Source organism: Lipotes vexillifer, unplaced genomic scaffold (assembly GCF_000442215.2).
Source record: "Lipotes vexillifer unplaced genomic scaffold, Lipotes_vexillifer_v1.1 scaffold102, whole genome shotgun sequence".
Classification (NCBI taxonomy): Eukaryota; Metazoa; Chordata; class Mammalia; order Artiodactyla; family Lipotidae; genus Lipotes; species Lipotes vexillifer.
In genome coordinates, this window is record NW_006786541.1 from 989,860 (window position 1) to 1,010,955 (window position 21,096).

General features: G+C 33.4%; 1 protein-coding gene across 4 annotated transcripts in view; it reads left to right on the forward strand.

Annotated features, from left to right (window-relative positions):
* VPS13C (vacuolar protein sorting 13 homolog C) overlaps positions 1–21,096 on the forward strand; it is a 177,513-nt gene that overhangs the window by 20,388 nt on the left and 136,029 nt on the right. For 2 of the 4 annotated variants that reach the window (XM_007458878.1, XM_007458876.1), the window contains exons 3-9: positions 34–76; positions 3,370–3,465; positions 4,867–4,968; positions 9,782–9,844; positions 14,728–14,793; positions 18,023–18,132; positions 20,439–20,498. In XM_007458878.1, the coding sequence (XP_007458940.1) occupies positions 34–76; positions 3,370–3,465; positions 4,867–4,968; positions 9,782–9,844; positions 14,728–14,793; positions 18,023–18,132; positions 20,439–20,498 (540 nt within the window). The remainder of the gene's footprint in view (positions 1–33; positions 77–3,369; positions 3,466–4,866; positions 4,969–9,781; positions 9,845–14,727; positions 14,794–18,022; positions 18,133–20,438; positions 20,499–21,096) is intronic. The other 2 variants (XM_007458879.1, XM_007458877.1) reach the window with 1 other exon arrangement.

Sequence of the window (21,096 nt, forward strand, 5' to 3'; positions counted from 1 at the left end):
GATGTTCTTTAATCTTTTTTCTTTCTTCTGAAGAGTGAATTGGATGTTCCTTTTAAAGTCAGGGCTGGCCAAATTGGTAAGTACTTCACTCTTCATTTGAATTTTTCTTCGTCCTTTTAGTTTTTTATTGTTCCTGTTATTTAATCTCAAACATCATTTTTAGCTTGAAAAAAATGTGAGAGGTTTTTGGTTTATGTTGATTAGAGCTTTCTGAGTTCTGAGCCTAATGTGTACTATACCTAGTACATACATCAACGTTTTCGACAAAAGGTTAGAAAATTACCCTCTAAAGTGGAAGGACATTTGAACTGCAATGATGTTTTTCAGGCTTGGTTCCACCACACAAAATTATCTTCATTTTCAAAATTGAAATGCAAATTTTGTGTGATTTTTCTTCATATGTCAAAGTCGTGTAATTTGCAAACTCTAGTAAAGAGAATTTAAGTGTAGCTTATTTCCCTCATATTTTGTTCAGCCGTTTCACTTGATACATTGTGCAGCAGTGTGGCATAGAGGATATGTTTTGTTAAGCAGAAAGTTTTCCTTTGCAGCTAAACTCTTACACTAAGATCAGCCATAACTAAGCATACATCTTTGTTTGAGAAATTTTTTAATAGGAAGTTTAATATATCCAGTCCTTTCAACTAGTCCATACTACTTGGTTTTTACTTTTTAAAAAAATATAAATTACCACCCTACATGACTTACCCTTACTTTAGAATTTTCACTTATGCCACCATCCGTCCTTCTATCCCCATCACCCTGCTACTTCACCACATCATTTTCCTTCTTCGTTCACTATTTTGTATTCAAGGGAGGCTTTGTCTTTTACTGTTCTAGTATCTCTTAGTAATTACTTGAATACTTCTGTGAATCTACATTATATCATATATATGTGTTCGTTTTATAAAAATTTTAAAATTTTCCTTTTTTTTTTCCTTGAAAAAAGTTCCCTTAGATCGAAAGTATCCCTAGGGCTCGCGTTAGATTTTTTGTTCGTCTGTTACACAGAGCCTTGTGCTTTGTGAGGCGGTGATGTTTAGCAATGTTCTAGAAGTATTGTTGTAGCCCTACATGCTTAATCGAAATCCTTGAGTGAAGTTATAGCCATTCATTCTTTTCCCTTTGAGATACATTGCTGTGGGAGAAGCAAGGCTAAATATATCTTTGTCCTTAAAGAAGTTATAGAGATCCAAAATTAGTACAAAATATTGCAGTGTCATTTCCAGGGTATTGGATGAGTTATATTTGACTAAAGAACTTATACGTTATTCATTATGTTATTACAACTAGACATGTTTTGGAAGAGGTTTTCCAATGGTTCAGAATTTTTTCTCTTTGCTTTTAAAGTATTATAAGAATTTAATGGCTTCCTTCAAGGTTGCTCACTGAATTATGAGAGACCCTTTACATGTAAGGATGCAAAGCATATTTTCTTTCTACTTATCCCTGTTTTTGGGTTTATGGGGCATTTATATTAGTTACTAAATTACAGTTAGGTTAAAATATTACACCTAACCTGTAGAGTTAGTGTGGCTAAGTGGGCTCAAGGATGTTTTGGTTTTCTAAGAGCTAGACATATTTGTGGATACTCCTTTTACTTAAAAATTTTAAAAAATTTGTGATCTATAAAAGGAAGGCAGTAACATAACTTAATTTCAGTGGAATACAGAATAATTATGGATGGGAGGATAATGGGTTAGGGTAAAAGGAGAGAAGAAAAGGTTTAGAGAACAGGTAATCTCTTTTTGGTATATTAAAGGGGCATTTCCCACTTTTTCAGTCTCATGCTCACCAAGAAGGCAATCAAATCAGTTTTTAGGAGTTGGTGAGATAACTACAAATAAAACACTATCCATTATAAATATATGTGGTACTCACTGTAAAATCAACAGACTTAGAAATGACTACCTCTAGGCATTACCTCTAGGTCCTCTGAAGTGGGAACCATTTAAGAAACTCATCAGTTTTATAAGCTGGAGAAAAATAAAAATTTAGATGGAGAAATAATTCGAGATTTTAACCTTGGTATGAGATTCCCAGCTAAAACTGGCTTGCATCCATAGCCATTCAGGTGAATCAAGATATCCTCCCTTTGCATTGCATTATTTTATTTCCTCTTCAGCTTCTTATCCTGTTTAACAATTTTTGAGCTTTCAGCATCTTTACTTAAAAGTGCCAATGATTCTGCTGGTATAAGTAGCTTAGTCATTCACATATTAGCATGAGTTAGTTGAATCAGATTCTTTGTCTTAAGAGTCTGATCGGCAGAACTGAGAGAACTATAGCTCTCAGTATAATGACTGTAGGGTCATTGTTTTTTAAATTGTGATGAGAGAAGGTATTTAATTTTGGAACATGGAAAACTGTGGGGTAGAAAAGATTTGGATAGAATTGTTCTAATACAGTTGAGGGCAGATTGGGACATTGGCTACCTGGAGACCTGGAAAGAGGGCATACTGAAGATTGGGAAGAGAGTAAAGAAATAAATGTGGAAAGATACCAAAGACAGATTTTGCCCATTTCAAAATTTAGCTGAGAATATGCCCTTTTTGTCTTCTCTCCTGCTTTGCGTAGCTTTTTTCCGTAAAACTCCAAACTTGGCTTAGTGACCGTTAGGGCCATAGTTCATCTATTATTATGGGTGAGAAAGTTTCTGTAGGTAAATTTCTGCAGGACCTGATATTAATACCATTGTTTCTAAGAGAGAAGATGCTTTCTGCCTTTCATGAGATTTATAGGTAGATATTTGGAATATAACTGGTCTGAACTCCTGTAACTCATAATACTAGTAACCATAAAACAGTATACCTTGTCTTTAGGGTTGGCCTCTTCCAGTTGTAGCAATTTGGCATACTGTCAAAGTTCTATTCCTTTGGTACTCTTCTCTGTGTTGCCGCTTCAATTCCTGAGATCTTGAACAGATTTTTTTTATACTAATGCTGTAGAGATGAAGTTGTAGGTGTGGCTAGAACAGCATGTACAATATTCAGACCATCAGTTCTGGTTCCATTGATGACTTGGGTGGACTTAAGCATATAATTTAACCTGTCTGGGACTGAGTTTCCTCTTTCTTCAAAACTGAAGTAATAGTTCCCTCATTTTTCTTACGGTTTGGGAATATTAAATGAATTAATAGTTATCAAAAAGTTTGAAAAATATAAAGCACAATGTGAATAGTCACCTTAATGGTAATATAATATGGAAGAGATGTTTTAAACTGTGTTGGGTTTTTTTTTTTTTTTTTTTTTTAGTGATGTACATACTATATGTGTGAAGGGTTTTGTGTACTTTTTCTCTTAATGAAAAGTGAGAAATGTATATCTTCTTGAGCATCCAAATAAGAAGGTTGAAATTATGTTCCTTTAGATAAATTAACTTTGAAGATTCCTTGGAAGAACCTTTATGGAGAAGCTGTTGTTGCGACCCTAGAGGGATTATACCTGCTTGTTGTCCCTGGGGCAAGTATGTTATTTTAGGTTTATAAGTATTATAGTAAACATCATAGTAAAATTGTATAGCATCATAGTAAAATTAAATTGTTACCTACATTAAGTATTTTAATATGTTTAGTAAAAAAGAAGATAATAGAAATAAACTAATAATATTCATATATGTACACATCTACAATACATACATTTTACAGATACACATATATCGCCACATTTTATATAAAATATTTTTATGCCATTGTTGGAAAGAATTTCCACCATTTTTGAAATTTATTCTATTGTCAATGAATAATTATTCTACAACTAAGCCTTCCTATTAAGTTGAGATACATTAGACTTTTACTTTTGGGAATAAAAGTAAATAAGTTTTTAAAAGTGTGTTAATCTACAGACTGGAAAATTTTTTTTCCCATTTTGTTGCTTCTGATTTTGAGTGAATGTTCTTTCAAAAATGTGTGTAAAGTAGATAATTTTTTTCATTATAAAGTATAGTATTTTAATTTTTAAAGTACTGATGTTTTTTAAAGTGATATCTTTCATTATTGTTTTTCCAGTTTGAGTACAATATAATGTTAAGAAAAGTTTGGGTATTTTAGGGGAAAATTACTTACATTTTCTCAACCATAAAAGAAACAATTTTTATTTTTACCTTTTGTTTTCCAGTCTTTATACATGCTTGATTTGATGTAGCATTTATCACACTATATATACAACATGGATCTGGCTTTTTTGGTTAATATATATATTTTTGATATGTTTCACAGTTTTCATGGTGATAGTGACAATTTTGAAAGGCTATATGATATTCCATTATGGTCTGCCAACTGTTTTTTGCTATTATAGCGAACATTATAAACTCCTCCTTCTTATAGATATCTTACTCATTTTGTGTTACTTCCTCAGGATACATGATCAGAAATGAAATTACTAGATTAAAAGGATATATATGTTTTGTGATTGTTGATACATGTTCTTGAATTACTTTCTGAAAGTCTTTTCATCAATCTTACATTGATACCAGCGGGTATTGACTATTACATGTTTTTTATAGTTGCTCAAAATTTTACCACTCAGATATAATAACTGGAAATTTTTTGGTATACTTTCAGCTTTCTCTTTGTTCCTCCCTTTCACCTTTCTACTCACCCTTTTCCCCAAATATCCTTTTTCCTATCTTCTTTCTCCCTTTAATTCCTTTCCTTCTGTCCTTTTCCTTTTGATATAAGCTTTGTAAATAAATAGGAATCATTTATGTTTAAGCTTTTTGTAAAACCAATCTAAAGAATATAAATGTTTTTTGACTTACAAAAAATTACTTATTACACACACAATACAATATTATAATGAGCCTGGACTTTTCTTATTTATTTATTAATTGCCTTTCTTGATGTGTGAATTAACTATACATTTTTAGGTATTAAATATGATGCTGAAAAGGAAGAAAAATCCTTGCAAGATATTAAACAGAAAGAGTTATCCCGAATTGAAGAAGCCCTTCAAAAAGCAGCAGAGAAAGGTACAATAAGTTTATGTTTTAGATAAATGTACATATACCTATATTTTAGATATATTTAATGCTCTGTAAAGAGGGTTCTTTCATAGGCCTTCATAAGTTGTAGTTCCAAAGAAAGAATCTTTTAAAATCATATCTCACAATATTGATTGTAAAGATTTTAATGACACACACTTGGGAATCACTGCCTTTCTGATTATTTTATCTCACTGCCAGTTAAATTTTCTTACTTTTTCTTACCAGTCATTTCTACTGTGCTACTTAATGGAGACTTCCCAAATTCTTTGAGTTCTTGCAAGCCTGTTTGTTTTTCCCAAAGGTTAACGGTTTCTTTGTCTGCATTTTCACACGTGTTGTTGAAAGATAATAAGGTTTGCTATATTAATATAGTGAAATAATGTTTAGAGGAAATGGTGCTGTAATTCTTTTCCTAGCTATCTCTTTATATTATACATGATAGTTTTAAAAACTTGATTTTTCAGATTTCAGCATTTTAACATCTTGTCTCAAGTTTCAATGTTTTGTTTTTATCTAAAAATAAATCTGGTGAGTATTTTAATTTGCTTTATGGAGCAACAATAAGGATAGGATGGAAAAGAGTAGTCTGTAGGATGGTGAGTTGAAGGAGTTTTCCAAGCCTTTCCAAGTTTGGTTTTCTCTTTCAAGTCAAATCATACCCCGATTGCAGATTGGGGTGTGAGAGTTATAGCATTTTACATCATTTTTGTGTCATTTGGTAGCATGTTTATATATTTCTGTGACCAAAGAAGATGGTACTAGAAATGCTAAGGTATTTCTCTTTGGTCTCTTTTAAAAGATATGGCAAATGTTGAGTTAGAAATGACAAAAATTATGTTTAGATAGTATAATAAGGTATCTTTCCTAGCTTAAGCTGCTGATATTTATTTAAATCAATAAGAAATCTCTCTTAAAAATAGCTTGCTGATTAAAATTCTTTATTAATGATTCTAACTCTTTTTGCCACAAGTGTTTTTCTCTTATTCAGAATTATTGATTCTTTTACAAAAAAGTACTAAAATACTTAAAATACAGAGGCTGTCTTAATGGTAGAATTTTTTAAAAGCCTAAACATGTTTTTTTCCTTTCGCTTTTCATATTTTTACCATATCTTATGTTTCTGCTGAAACATAAGGATCTATATTTCCATGAAAACAGTTTTCTTCATTTCTAGTACTTTTATGTACCAGATAAAGCAAGGTGGTAGTGGTTTTGTTTTATGACAGTTCAGTGTGAGTATTTCTTTTTATTCAATTTTGGTTAATTAGAAGTAGTTTTATAAAAATGAGGAAAAAGGCTTAGAGAGCACTAAAATTTTATTTATTTCTTGAATCAATTCAGATTAAATCTGTTTTCTTAACACATGTATATAATTATATGTAGTCATCAATAGGTGTATTTGTATATGCTTGGATATATTGCTGTAACATGCAGTTATACACTTATAATAATTTATAATATGTATAATTAAGTTATATTTTCCCTCTTGAGAAACAAACCCCAAACTCATTTTTTTAAAATTTGGAATGGAAATAGCTGTGATTGCTTAAAAAATATTTTAGTGTTTCCAGTGAACTATAAGAAAAAGCATGGTATATACTCTCTCCTGTTTTAGTAGTTGACAGTCAGCAAAATGATAACCTGCTATACATTTTGAATTAAGTGCCTATGAAATTTTGACTCCTGGGTTTTCAATACTTAGGAAACTTATACGTTTGTGTCTGGCAGAGAGGCTATTAAGGATGATTTGATAAATCTATAGGGGATGAACATCTGTAGTATTAAGCTTGTGTAAATGGGGCTGTTAGGCTTATATAATATATAATCATTACATTGTAGCATCTTGGATGATAAAATTTAGGTTTTGTTGGGTAGAGCTAAAATTCAGAAAGTGAAACTCAGTTTTAACATTATTACATTAGATTTGTCAGAAAAATGTTTTGAGTATAAAAGATGAATTCAGGAATTGGGAAATATGTTGATAGAGGTTTTTTCCTTTAATTGTCAAGAAATACATTTAATTATCTTGACTGCATATAAGTATTTTTTCTGGTTTGTGTGAATATGGATCCTACGTTCATGTAATGTTATTCGTACAAATGATAAGACAACCCTGGCCTTTAGGTGCTTTCTGTTTCACCATTATTAATTAATAGTTTTGACTTGATTACCATACTTTATTTTTCATACTTATTTTCCCACTTATTTCTTGATTTTAAAAGCTATCGTGTATGTATAGAGACTAGGAGGTAAGGAGAGGAAGTGATTCAATTATAGGCACCAGATGATAAAAATGAAAATAGAGTCCTCAGGCTGATCTGCTTTAAAAAATTATTTTTACTTAATTTGTTTCATTTGTTAAAATAAAGTACTGCCCACTATTATGTGGGAAAAAAAGAAAATTGAAATATAACTATAAATTCATTTCTAGAGAGCTTGCTTAACTGTAAAAATAAACTTTCTTCATATTTTTCTTCTTTTATTTCATTGTAGTGAGTTTATTTTCCTGGAAAGGCTATTGTAAAGTAAAGGGAAATATTAAATTCCTAGTGAGGCCAAAAGATTTTTAAATGCTGTATAGATTCTGTATTTTAAAATGTTAATTTTATCAAAAACTCTAAAATTTTAGAGTTAACATTAACTCTAAAATCAAATAGTTTTTCCAAAAAGACTTATGATGAAAAATGTCAGTTTCGTATTCCACCATTCTCTACCCTCTAGACCCACTCCTTAGAGGGAAACATCTATTTTAGAAATATTAACTTTCTGTGGTTGTCTAATGTATTAATGTAAGGCACTATCTTGGATTTCCTGTTACAGTAGTTAAAGAGTTCACCTCTTACAATTTTTTCACCCTAAATTCCCCTTTCTGTCTTCTCACAGTATGGTTATATCATAATTTTTGGCCAATTACGAGTCAAAATTTACATTACTATGAAAATATAATTATTGTTCACTGCATAGGTCAAATAATGTACTGTGATTATATTTCCTTTGCTTTGTAGCCTTTTGTTTTTCTTGAATTTGTAAATGCTTCTTTCCTATTTGCCTGGTCTTCTTTGTAAATTTATCTTCAATTCTTTTTGTGTACTACATGAAATCTATTTATCATATGACTATCAGTGTTATTTTCCAATTGGCCAAACCCATTTGTTGGTCCTCTCCCTGTCCCCGTGTCCCTCTTGGAGATCTTTCTCTGAACTGGTTGTTTTTTTAGTTCTGCTGCATAATTGTCATCCTGGAACTGGTCTTCACTGCTCTTGTTTTAATTCATTGGGTCCCTTGCCTTTTGTTCTTTTTTAGTTTGTTCCTTTGTTTTGCTAGAATATTTCTAATAGCTTTTAAGAAAGGATACCCTGGATATAATTTTAAAAATCCTTTCAAGTCTGAAAGATTTGTAATTTACTTCCATACTTGTTTCATTTGGCTGGGGATAGAATGCTGGGTTTAAAATTAGAATTTTGAAGGCAAACTAACTTCCAGGTACTTTTGAGAAGTCTGATGCTATTCTGTTCAACAGATTGTTGGAAACACAAAAATTAGAAAATTCCTGGAGCCTACTGTTGAAAGACTTCATGTATAGTGATAAATAGGAGAGAGTGTTGAGTCTTATCAAAGAGGTATAGATAAGAGTGTTACGGGAGTTCATAATGGGCATATTACGTTCATCCAGAGATCAAGGTGGCCACTGTGAAGGTATGTATTTCAGCTGAGTCTAAAGGATGAGTATGCAAAAAGGAGAGAGGGCATTCTAGGTAAAGGGGACAGTGATGGTAAAGGGGACAGTGAAAAGAAAAAATGTAGAGCATGTATGGGGAGCAGCTCAGAATTTGGAAGCTTGACAGCACAGCTGGACGTGAGTTGGAAAGCTAAGTTTAGGTCAGTTTTAAGAGATTTGAATGCCGTGATGGTGATGATGATAATTATTGAGAATTTACTATTTGCGCGTCACTCTTCAAAATGCTTTATGTCAGCTTACTCATTTAATAGTCATAATTCTATGATATAAAGGCTTTTATTGTTCCCATTATATAGTTGAGAAAGCTGGAAGTTAAATAACTTGTTCTAGGTTGTACTGCTAGAAAATGACAGAGCTAGAATTTGAACTCAGTCTGGCTCTTGACTCTGGTTTATAATGGACTTTAATTGGTAGTCAGTGAGAAAGTTAAGTTTTACTTTTTTAAAAAAAAATCCGGAGAGTGATGTGATCACAGCTGTGTTTTAGGAAGGTAAGCTTGTAGTGGTGTTTAGGCTGGATTTGAGGAGGGAAATGGAAGATGGTGCTACCTAGCCATCACCGACAAGAATGGATAGAAGGGATTCAGACAATGTGTCTGAAAGGGAACATACACTAAAGTAAGATGAATTCATTTCAGCTGACTCTAAAATTAGTGTAAATATTACAGCAATATTTCATTCTGAAAATGGGCAAAATGGTGGGGAAAAAGGGAACCAAAACAGCAGATTTTTGCTTTCTTTGAAAATTTGGCAAATCAGTGAGACATTAGCCATAATTGATATTGTCTGTTTTGCTTAATTTGAAATTATTATTATAATTTTAATTATTAAGAATTTTTGTTTTAATGTTATGAAAACAAAGTTTATATGTTTAAAGAATGAAAATGGTGTCGCTGAAAATATTTCCTTAGAAGTAAGTTGTTTTGGTGTCACTGGATATTACTTGTTCTGTTACATGATTTCTAATTCTTTGAACTAAGTTTAGACATGTTTTATGTGTAAAATTAAAGGTGTCTTTTAAACACTTTGCATTTTGGTTATCGCTGCCATGCGGATGCAGGCGCACATTCAGGGGAGTTCATATATGGCTTGGAAAACTTTGTTTACAAGGACATCAAGCCTGGTGGGTATGCATGGTTAATTATATTCAGCTACATACAAAATTATATTCTTATCCATGCTTGTGCTTTTAATGGAGTTCGTATGACGTGTCATCCTTTTAGAAAATATGGAAATGTAATTCATGTTTTTCCCCTTTACCATCATTTCCTTTTCTCTACCTTCAGCATTTTATTCATTCACCAAATACTTAATGTCTTCTAGTAGCAAGCACTATGCTGGATGCTGAATATTCATGAGGTGAAGCAGACACAATCCACTGCCCTTATGAAGCTTACAGTTTGATCTATAGATAACTTTCAAATCTGGACTGCCTTTTTGACTTTAGTTCTGTAGAATAGTAGTTTCTCAATTAAGCAATTCCTCTCCTATAGCAGTGGTTTTCAGACTTTGTAAAAAACAGTAAATTGGAACCTTTTATTTTTTGAGTGGGACTTTATTTAGAACCTTGACAAGAGATGTTTCTGTGACTTTCTTCTCATGTCCTCCCTGATTTGCTTCACCTCTGTAGTAGCTTTGGAGGCACCTGTAGACTACTGTCCTGGACAGCCTCACAAAAGGCAAATTTGAAGGCTCACTGCTTTAGGATTTACAGTAGGATTCTTTTGTATCCTAGGAAGTTTACCAAGCGCATTAAAATAATAATTTCTAATATTTTACACAGTAATTTGATTTATTTAACTGTATTCCCTATAACTTTTCAGGAATTTGTTATATTAGCTCAGTCACACTTAAAATTTCTTTTGATTAAATGGCAAGTGGCGTCTGTATCTCAAAATGTAAACAATAATAAGCACTATGATATAATTACTTTTTTTTTTTTTTTTTTTTTTTTTTTTTTTTTTTTTTGGGTTTGGTTGTGTAGCCGCTCCGCAGCATGTGGGACCTTCCTGGACCCGGGCACGAACCCGTGTCCCCTGCATCGGCAGGTGGACTCTCAACCACTGCGCCACCAGGGAAGCCCTGATATAATTACTTTTGCTGCTAGAAACTTCTTTAATGTTTAGGTTCATTATGACAAATGGAAGAATAAGTTGCATGCAGATTTCACAGCACTGAATGAAATTACCCTGAAAGGAGTTTCTCTTTGTACAAATTTGCCGCTTGAGTAAGTGTGGCTGACTATGTTAATTTGTCTTTGAGTCACTTTGTTTAACATAAAAGATGGCATGGAGATACTCATGGTTCACTGTCCAGTTTTGTAGGTTGTAATTGAACCAGCTTTCTGTAGTCTGCCAGGGGCAGTGTTTTCTGATCCTACTAGGAGCAACCTGCCTCCAGGATACAAATGAATTCCACTGGCCCATTCAAACATGTAACAAAATCATTGGGCAGCATTGCTAAAAACAAAACAAAACAGACAGAAGTCACTATAAAGTAAAACCTCATTGATTCAGAGTTTCCTTTTATTCCAAAAAGGTATATTAGCCTGGATAAAAAAACTAGGCCTAGAATTTGATGATTCTGAAATGAAAATAATTTTGTTGATGATATCTTTAGTTGTCCAGGACTTTGTGTGTACTTTATAATCCTTTCGTTGTTTTCAGTTTCTGAGTGTATATTCCTTCCTTGTTAAAAAACAAACAAACAACGCAAAACTTCTAGAGCAATGGTTTTCAAAAAGTCAAAACTGTTTTCATAATAATGCTAAGACATTATTTGATGTTTCACTGTGTTGACATTGGTGCTGATGGTGCAAAAGCAATGTTGTGTAAAATTGCTGGCTGCCTTAGCATGAATCGAGGCAGTGGCACTAAACTATACTATTAGGAGCCATTGTATTGTTCCTTACCAATCACTCACAGTAAAAAACAAAGTAAAATGGAAAAAGCACCAATTTTACTTAAGAATGTCATTGATGAAATAGAAAATTTTTAATTTTAATAAATTACAGCTCTTGAGCATATGTGTCTTTGAAGTTTCGTGACAAAAGAGGAAGCATACACAACGTACTTCTGCAGACTGAAGCAGGATAATTGTCTCAAGGAAAAATACTTGTGCAGTTGTTTGGGTTGTCAGTGAAACCAGTTGCTTTTTTCATGGAAAGCCATTTTATTTGGAAGAATGGCTGACAGACTATTATTACTCAGATTTGGGTGTTTGGTAGACATTTCAACAATACAACTTAAAGAAAAAACAACTGACAGTGTTTGTTGCCAGCAAAAAGATTTGAGTTTCTGAACAAAAATTAGAATTTTGGGGAATTTGTATTTGCCACTTTGAGCTTGATGGCTTCCCATACTTAAAAGACTTTTCTGATGAGATTTGTGGTGGTATTAACAATGTGATTTTTGATATTTAATAATAAAGTGTAAGATCTGCATAATTCAGTGAAGCAATATTTCCATATTATCAGTGCGTGGTAAAAAATTATGAATGTATAAAAGAGCAAGGTAGACTGATTTTAATTCAGACGAAAGATACACTGATAGAGTTTCAGTTTCCAAGGTGCAACTTTAAGAAGCTATCACTAGTTGAGTTTGGTGTAGTATCCATAATTGCATGAAAAGACCATGAAGATGTTCCTTCCTTTTCGTATTACATATCTGTAGTTAGGTCAGATTTTCTTCACATACTTCAATCTAAACAATGTATAGCAAAAGAGCAAAGGCAGAAGCAGATATTTGAATCCAGCAGTCTTCTACTAAGCCAGACATTAAAGACATTTGTAAGATTGTAAAGCCATGCCACTCTTCTCACTACAACTTTTTGTTTGGAAAATATAGTTATTTTTCATAAATACATGTTAACTGTACTGTCACATACTGGGTTTTTTAATGAGTTAATATTAAAAAGATTTTCAGTGTTGATTTCCAATATGGTAAATATCAATAGCTGTAACCCACACTAATGAAAAGCTGTTTAAGGTTCTTAAATTGTAAGTGTGTTAAAGGAACCCTGAGGCCAAAACATTTGAGAACTGCTTTAGACAGTGACTGGGGATCATGAATTTATTGTCCATCCGATTAAACAGAAACTCTCTCTAAAGAAATATGTAGTACTCAGATTAGATTTTGCAACTATTTGAAGATGTTTAAACATGGTGCATCTTAACACTGAGATCAAAGACAGAACAAGGTGCTAGAACAAATGTGAAACCAGAAAGATAATAGGAGGTCGGGTGAGAAGAGTGAGTTATGGTGGATTCTAAACCCAGCCAGCTGAACTCCTGTCTCCGAAAGCTTTCTACTTAAGTGGGATGGTTTTCAGGGCTACTCTGGCTTTCTTAGCTGTTTCTTTTCAAATGGTATTTCATTGAGAACTTAGTCTTTTTCTGAATGTTTAATTTATAAATGAAAAAGACTTAGGGAACATCACTGTGACAAGAACTACTGGTAATAGCAAAGTCCAGATTTTGTTATACGTTTATTAAATATTTTCTTCTTGAAACTTAGGGTTTTATTCTTAAAATCCAGGATTTGATTCTTAGTTTTTTGTAGTGACAGGGCAATTTGCTTTAAAATATCAAGGAAGAACGAATTTAAAATTTTAAGCTAAATATCATGTATATTCTCTCAAATATATGTAACATTAACTGAGCTTATATTTTTATTATAATGTTCAGATGTGGATGTTTTTGATTCATTTGAACAGATACGTATCACGTGCTTTGTGCCTAGATGTTAGGATAATTCCTGTCCTAATGAAGACTCCTGCCTAGTAACAAGACAGTTGTGCAAACACTTGAAATACAGTGTAATCACTGCTTAATGGAAGTCTATATAAGGTGCAGGGGTAGATGACCTTGGAGATGCTTGGAAGAGTCAAAGAAGGCTTCACACAGGCTGTAGTGCTGGACCTGAGATTTGGAAGCCTCCTAGGAATTTGCCTGGTAAAGAACTTCAGGGAGAGGAAACCAAGTTCAGGGAATGAAACGTGTAGAGGCATTAGGCATTAGAAAGTTACGGTTTGTTTTGGAAAGTATAAGTAGTATTCCTGAAGTATCCAGTGCAAGGATGAGTGGCAGGAGATAGAACAGGACAGGGTGATAGGGGTCGGATCATGAAAGGACCTTTGTGTCATGCAGACACTTTCTCGTTTTATCTGGCAGGCTGCAGAGAGCCTTTAAAAGAATTTTGAGCAGGGAATTAACAGGCCTGAATAGTATTTTAGAAGATGCAAGTCTGGTGGCGGTATAGAAGGATGTTAGGTTGGAGGTAACAGTGGAGACTGGAGGCAGGGGAGACCATACAGAGGCTGCCCCAAGAGCGTGGACTGGAGTTGATGTGTAATAGGCAGTTGAATGTGACGATTTGTATGTTGGGTAAGATAGGTTTGGGTTAATGCCATGAAGTGAGGCAGTGCCAAATAAAAGTGGATGAGGTGTTAAAGGAATTATTAAGCTAATTTCAGTGTACAAGTCCATGTACTTTTTTTGCCCTTTTTGTATTCTTTATGTCCTCAAGTTATTAAAGTATTCTGCTTGTGAGGTGTATCATCCAGAGGAAGTCATCTGTCGGCAGCCAACCCATTCATTTCATTTGTGTTCCTGTGTTCCTACCACACACTTACCAAAACCTTTCTCTGAAAGTCTTTTTATTCTGTCATTATTACATTTCCAATATTTTGGTAACGCTGAAATGAAAAGTTAAACTTCATAGTGTAAGCAGTCATAAATATTATAAAGGGCATTCTGTATGGATATTTTACCCAATTTTTGTATAATTGCACCTGCCAAGTTATTTTCTAGATTAAAGAAGGTTATTCTAGACTAAAGAAGGTTTGTGAATTTCTGCTTGTATTGAAATAACAGATCAGTTTAGAATAAAGTCAGGTGAGTTGTACCAAAATTTGCTGTCAGGAAGAAGTCTCTTGTTTTCTTTTCTGTCCTCTAGTCTGCTAACTTGAATTTTATCCTTTTCTCACTAAAATGCTTCCACTGAGAAGGACGTAAACGTAAAAAGCACAAAAAACATTTTAAGAAACCTTTTAAAGGTCTTGATCGCTCAAAAGGTAGGTAAAAGTAGTTTTTATGCCATGTGTTATTTATACACATTGCCACTTGATTTCTGTCTTCAAAGGTCAAATGAATGTTAGATTACAGTGTAACTTCAAAAATAAGTTTTAATTTGGAAATGCATATTAAAATCTAAAATAAAAGAAGGACACTGGAATAGGTTGTAATTTCCATTGAGTAGTGCCTTAGCTATCGTTTGGTCATTGATTATGAACTATGTGAGAATTTCAACTCTTTTTTTTTTTGAATATTATTTTATTTATTTTTCATACAGCAGGTTCTTATTAGTTATCTATTTTATACATATTAGTGTATATATGTCAATCCCAATCTCCCAATTTATCACACCACCAACCCCCCACCACCACTTCCCCGCCTTGGTGTCCATACGTTTGTTCTCTACATGTGTGTCTCTATTTCTGCCCCGCAGACCGGTTTATCTGTACCATTTTGCTAGGTTCCACATATATGCATTAATATACGATATTTTTTTTTCTCTTTCTGACTTACTTCACTCTGTATGACAATCTCTAGATCCATCCATGTCTCTATAAATGACCCACTTTTGTTCCTTTTTATGGCTGAGTAATATTCCCTCGTATATATGTACCACATCTTCTTTATCCATTCGTCTGTCGATGGGCATTTAGGTTGCTTCCATGACCTGGCTATTGTAAATAGTACTGCAGTGAACATTGGGGTGCATGTGTCTTTTCGAATTATGGTTTTCTCTGGGTATATGCCCAGTAGTGGGATTGCTGGGTCATATGGTAATTCTATTTTTAGTTTTTTAAGGAACCTCCATACTGTTGTTCTCCATAGTGGCTGTATCAATTTACATTCCTACCAGCAGTGCAAGAGGGTTCGCTTTTCTCCACACCCTTTCCAGCATTTGTTGTTTGTAGATTTTCTGATGTTGCCCGTTGTAACTGGTGTGAGGTGATACCTCACTGTAGTTTTGATTTGCATTTCTCTAATAATTAGTGATGTTGAGCAGCTTTTCTTGTGCTTCTTGGCCATCTGTATGTCTTCCTTGGAGAAATGTCTGTTTAGGTCTTCTGTCCATATTTTGATTGGTCTTCTGACCATTTTTTGTTTTGTTTTATTTTTTTTTTTTCGGTACACACGCCTCTCTCTGTTGTGGCCTCTCCTGTTGCCAGGCTCCAGATGCGCAGGCTCAGCGGCCATGGCTCACAGGCCTAGCCGCTCCATGGCATGAGGGATCTCCCCAAACCGGGGCACGAATCCGTGAACCCTGCATCGGCAGGCGGACTCTCAACCACTGTGCCACCAGGGAAGCCCTTCTGACCATTTTTTGATTTGGTTTGTTTTTTTAATATTGAGCTGCTTGAGCAGTTTATATATTTTGGAGATAAATCGTTTGTCCATTGACTTGTTTGCAAATATTTTCTCCCATTCTGAGGTTTGTCTTTTCGTCTTGTTTGTAGTTTCCTTTGCTTTGCAGAAGCTTTTAAGTTTCATTACGTCCCATTTGTTTATTTTTGTTTTTATTTCCATTACTCTAGGAGGTGGATCAAAAAAGATCTTGCTGTGATTTATGTCTAAGAGTGTTCTTCCTATGTTTTCCTCTAAGGGTTTTATAATGTCCTATCTTACATTTAGGTCTGTAATCCATTTTGAGTTTATTTTTGTGTGTGGTGTTAGGGAGTGTTCTAGTTTCATTCTATTACCTGTAGCTGTCCAGTTTTCCCAGCACCACTTATTGAAGAGACTGTCTTTTCTCCATTGTATGTCCTTGCCTCCTTTGTCATAGATTAGTTGACCATAGGTGTGTGGGATTATCTCTGGGCTTTCTCTCCTGTTCCATGGATCTATATTTCTGTTTTTGTGCCAGTACCATATTGTCTTGATTGTTGTAGCTTTGTAGTATAGTATGAAGTCAGGGAGTCTCAGTCCTCCAGCTCCATTTTTTTTCCTCAAGATTGCTATCCGGGAGAATGTTCCTTGTGCACTTGAGAAGAAAGTGTAATCTGCTGTTTTTGGATGGAATGTCCTATAAATATTAATTAAGCCTCTCTGGTCAGTTGTGTCATTTAAAGCTTGTGTTTCCTAGTTAATTTTCTGTCTGTATGATCTGTCCATTGGTGTAAGTGAGGTGTTAAAGTCCCCCACTATTACTGTGTTATTGTTGATTTCCTCTTTTATGTTAGCAGTTGCCTAATATATTGAAGTGCTCCTATGTTGGGTGCATATATATTTATATGTAGAGCTGGTGTGGTGGTGCTGATTTCTCTTAGCTTTTGCTTGTCTGTGAAGCTTTTGATTTCTCTGTCGAATCTGAATGAGATCCTTCCTGGGTAGAGTAATCTGGGTGGTAGGTTCTTCCGTTTCATCACTTCAAATGTATCATGCCACTCCCTTCTGGTTTGTAGAGTTTCTGCTGAGAAATCAGCTGTTAACCTTATGGGAATTCCCTTGTATGTTATTTGTCGTTTTTCCCTTGTGGCTTTCAATAATTTTTCTTTGATTTTTGTCAATTTTATTACTATGTGTGTCAGCATGTTTCTCCTTGGGTTTATCCTGCCTGGACTCTCTGTGGTTCTGGGACTTGGGTAGCTATTTCGTTTCCTATGTTAGGGAAGTTTTTGACTGTAATGTCTTAAAATATTTTCTCAAGTCTTTTCTGTCTCTCTTCTTCTTCTGGGACCCCTATAATGTGAATGTTGTTGTGTTTAATGTTGTCCCAGAGATCTCTTAGGCTGTCTTGATTTCTTTTCATTCTTTTTTCTTTATTCTCTTCTGTGGCAGTGAATTCCACCATTGTCTTCCAGGTCACTTATCCATTCTTCTGCCTCAGTTATTCTGCTGTTGATTCCCTCTAGTGTATTTTTCATTTCAGTTATTGTATTGTTCATCTCTGATGGTTTGTTCTTTAATTCTTCTAGGTCTTTGTTAAACATTTCTTGCATCTTCTCGATCTTTGCCTCTATTCTTTTCCCGAGGTCCTGGATCATCTTCACTATCATTATTCTGAATTCTTGTCCTGGAAGGTTGCCTATTTACACTTCATTTAGTTTTTTTTTCTGGGGTTTTATCTTGTTCCTTCATCTGGTACAAAGTCTTTTGCCTTTTCATTTTGTCTGTCTTTCTGTGAATGTGGTTTTCCTTCCACAGGCTGCAGAACTGTAGTTCTTCTTGCTTTTGCTCTCTGCCCTCTGTTGGAGAATTTCAACTCTTCAACTTGTATTTTCCTGTTTTTTATAGATAAACCAAAAGAAGCCAAAAAGGATACATTGTTGGAAAAATTGGCAACTCAAGTAATTAAAAATGTACAAGTAAAAATCACAGACATTCACATTAAATATGAAGATGATGTAAGTAACTTAGTTTACTTGGTTTAAGTTAGTAATTAAGTGTGTATTTTATGACATTAATTCTTGATTTGCCCATAAATAGCAATTTTGAATCCAAGATAGATTTTTTTTTTCCTGATTAATACACTACCATATCTCCTTCCTGTGTTAGGCTTTTTTCACTCGGCATTAATGTGTGTACATATATCATAAAACTTCCATATGTTCTTTTCTAAAGCTAATTTAAGAGATTTTTGGATTTTTCTCTATCATTTATTTTGAATTTTGTTTAAAGACTTAGACTAATATAACTTCAAGGAACTAATTTTTTTTAATAATAACAAAAAATTAGTTTCCAGAGGTGATGAAGTAATCGTTTATAATGGTAGTTGGTAGAGAGGGGACTAAAATCCAGGTCTGTTGGCTGCTAGTCTCATTCACTTTACTTTCCACCATGTTGGATTTTAACACCCACAGCTACTCACACACATGTATAGCAATATTTAGAAACCACACTTCACTTATAAGCAAAAGTTTAACATTATTTGATTAAGAGCTGTTTTACTGATTAATTTTAGTGAAAATGTAACAAATATTTTGAACTTAATAGGCACTGCTTTGTCTTAAAGTTCGAAACATACATGAGAAGCCTTGAATTTTTTTCATTTACCTAACAAATGGGAAATGCTTTTTCATCTTTTCCAAAAATGAGTTTTCTTTCTTTTTTGTTTTTAGTTTGCTTTAAGTTTGGATTGAATTAAAGTCATACTGCCATGTATAGAATTTATTTTACTTTCCTGATAAGTTCCTTTTGTAACTTAATATTCAGTAAGACACACTTGTAGTTTTTCAAGATACACCATCTCTATCTTACACTGACTTTTATCTTTTGGTTTTTCTGTAGTCATTAGACTGAATTTTGCTAACAAATAATGTCTAAAAACCAAATTAATAAATCTCCTTGTTTAAAACAAACTTAGGAAAATAAAATTGACTCAACCCGTCTTGGAAGTAAAAGAATTATTCTTAAAGCTAATGGCATGTTGGTGAATGATTATCTCAGTTTAAACTTAAACTAAGCTTTTTTATTGAGCAAATACAATTCAAAAGGTACATTATTTCTTTCTCTTTAATGAAGAAATACAGAGATGCATAGGAGTGGGACAAGTAATATCAATTACGTTTAAATTGGTGTCAGCGACAAAATATATTAAAATAACCTAAAGGAAAAAAATTAAAAGCACAAAGGGATCTTCCTTATATTGCCTCTTTCAATGTGATTACCTTAATTAATTGTGTCTAGAAGGATAGTGAAAAATATAGAAATGGGGGGAGGAAAAGTATAATTATCATAAAGATATTCTTTGTATGATAGCAATAATTTATGGGTAGTGCATTAGCAGCTGAGGAGTTGTGTTTTATTCAAGTTCCTTCTGAAATAGCTGCAAGTTATTTTGAGTTTGATATCCATAGGTATAAAAAGATGAATATGGGAATGAAGGGAAATACATTTTGCCACAAATCATAATATATCTAATATTAAAAACAAAGCTCACAAAGCTCTTTGTGCTTTGCAGCTATACCAGAGCATGCATTTAGGTGCCTAAACTCAAGTCTGTGGTGGATAATTTAGAACATGATTTTTCTCCTCTCTCCAGTTTCCCTATTTTCTTTCATGACCAAAAAACACTGACTTTTGGACATCTTTGAGATGTCGAAAACAACGACATCGTACACACCGTGGCACAGTTTAAGCACTGTGTATAAATATAATTTAGGTATTGAAGATGAGAAATAGAAGTTTAACTTTGGCATATTTTGAGTTAAGGGATTGAGGAAATTAAATATTAAGAATCTTGAAGCATCTTCTAACAAACCATTTTTAAGTGTCCGGGAAATTAAAGGCTTAAATAGACAGTTCACATTTCTAAATGTGAAAATCTTAAATGTTTTAAAAATAATTTAGTGGCATGGTTTTATCTACAACTCTTTGTTTTATTTATCTATGGAGAACATCTTTAGTGGTATATACATAAAGAGACTGTCTCTTTTAAACTATGTAGACAAGAGTCTGTTTAGTCCTAGTGAGTGAATCTTCTCACTTCTAGTAAGAAAATAGTTCCACTAGGAAAGTATCATGTTAGTGTCATGCCTACAAAATTTGGAAAATCCCAGCCATGTTATTGTCTTCCTTCCCTTTCTTTTACACAAATCCATTTGGTTGCGTTACTTTTAAACTCATTGTCCTATGTTGCCTATTGTAGAGTGGAGAATGGATTTACCCTCACTATCAGTATATTTTAATGTCACCTTTTTTTCTTTGATAGGTAACAGATCCAAAGCGGCCTCTTTCATTTGGTGTCACACTGGGAGAACTTAGTCTATTGGTAAAGTGACCTTATTTAACATTTCTGTGGAATCTGTGAAATATTATTCTCAAGTCACAGGGTGAATTTCCTAAAATCAGCTATTGCTACAAATAGCTGTTGTATTTTTATGTGTAATCTTTCTACAGCTTTTCTAGGAATTTACAACTTTTAGTGATACTTTTATTATAGTCTCTAATTATTTTGATTTATCTTTGAATTTAACAGATTTCAGAATATCAAGAACAAGTGTTTTGAAAATATTAAAGGCTGTATCTTAAATCTTTAGTAAATTAGGGGAAGATAGATTTCTATAGAGTCATATTCTTATCCACAATATAATTTCCAAATAGTTTGTACATTGTATCTGTTTATTATATTGAAATGTACATAAGCTAATTTATTTTGATTAAGTATTTTATAATGCAGTTTGGTTTTCCTCTTAAAGGTCTTTAAGGATATAGAATGTGTATATCCAGGTTGGACATTTTTTTACTATTATGGACAACTAAGTGGTAGGAAACATGTTTTAAAGTTAAGGACAGTGAGCAGTAGATCATACTGGGTACATTTTTGCCTTTTGATTAGTTATATGAAGAGGGCCTTAGTAGGGAAAGAA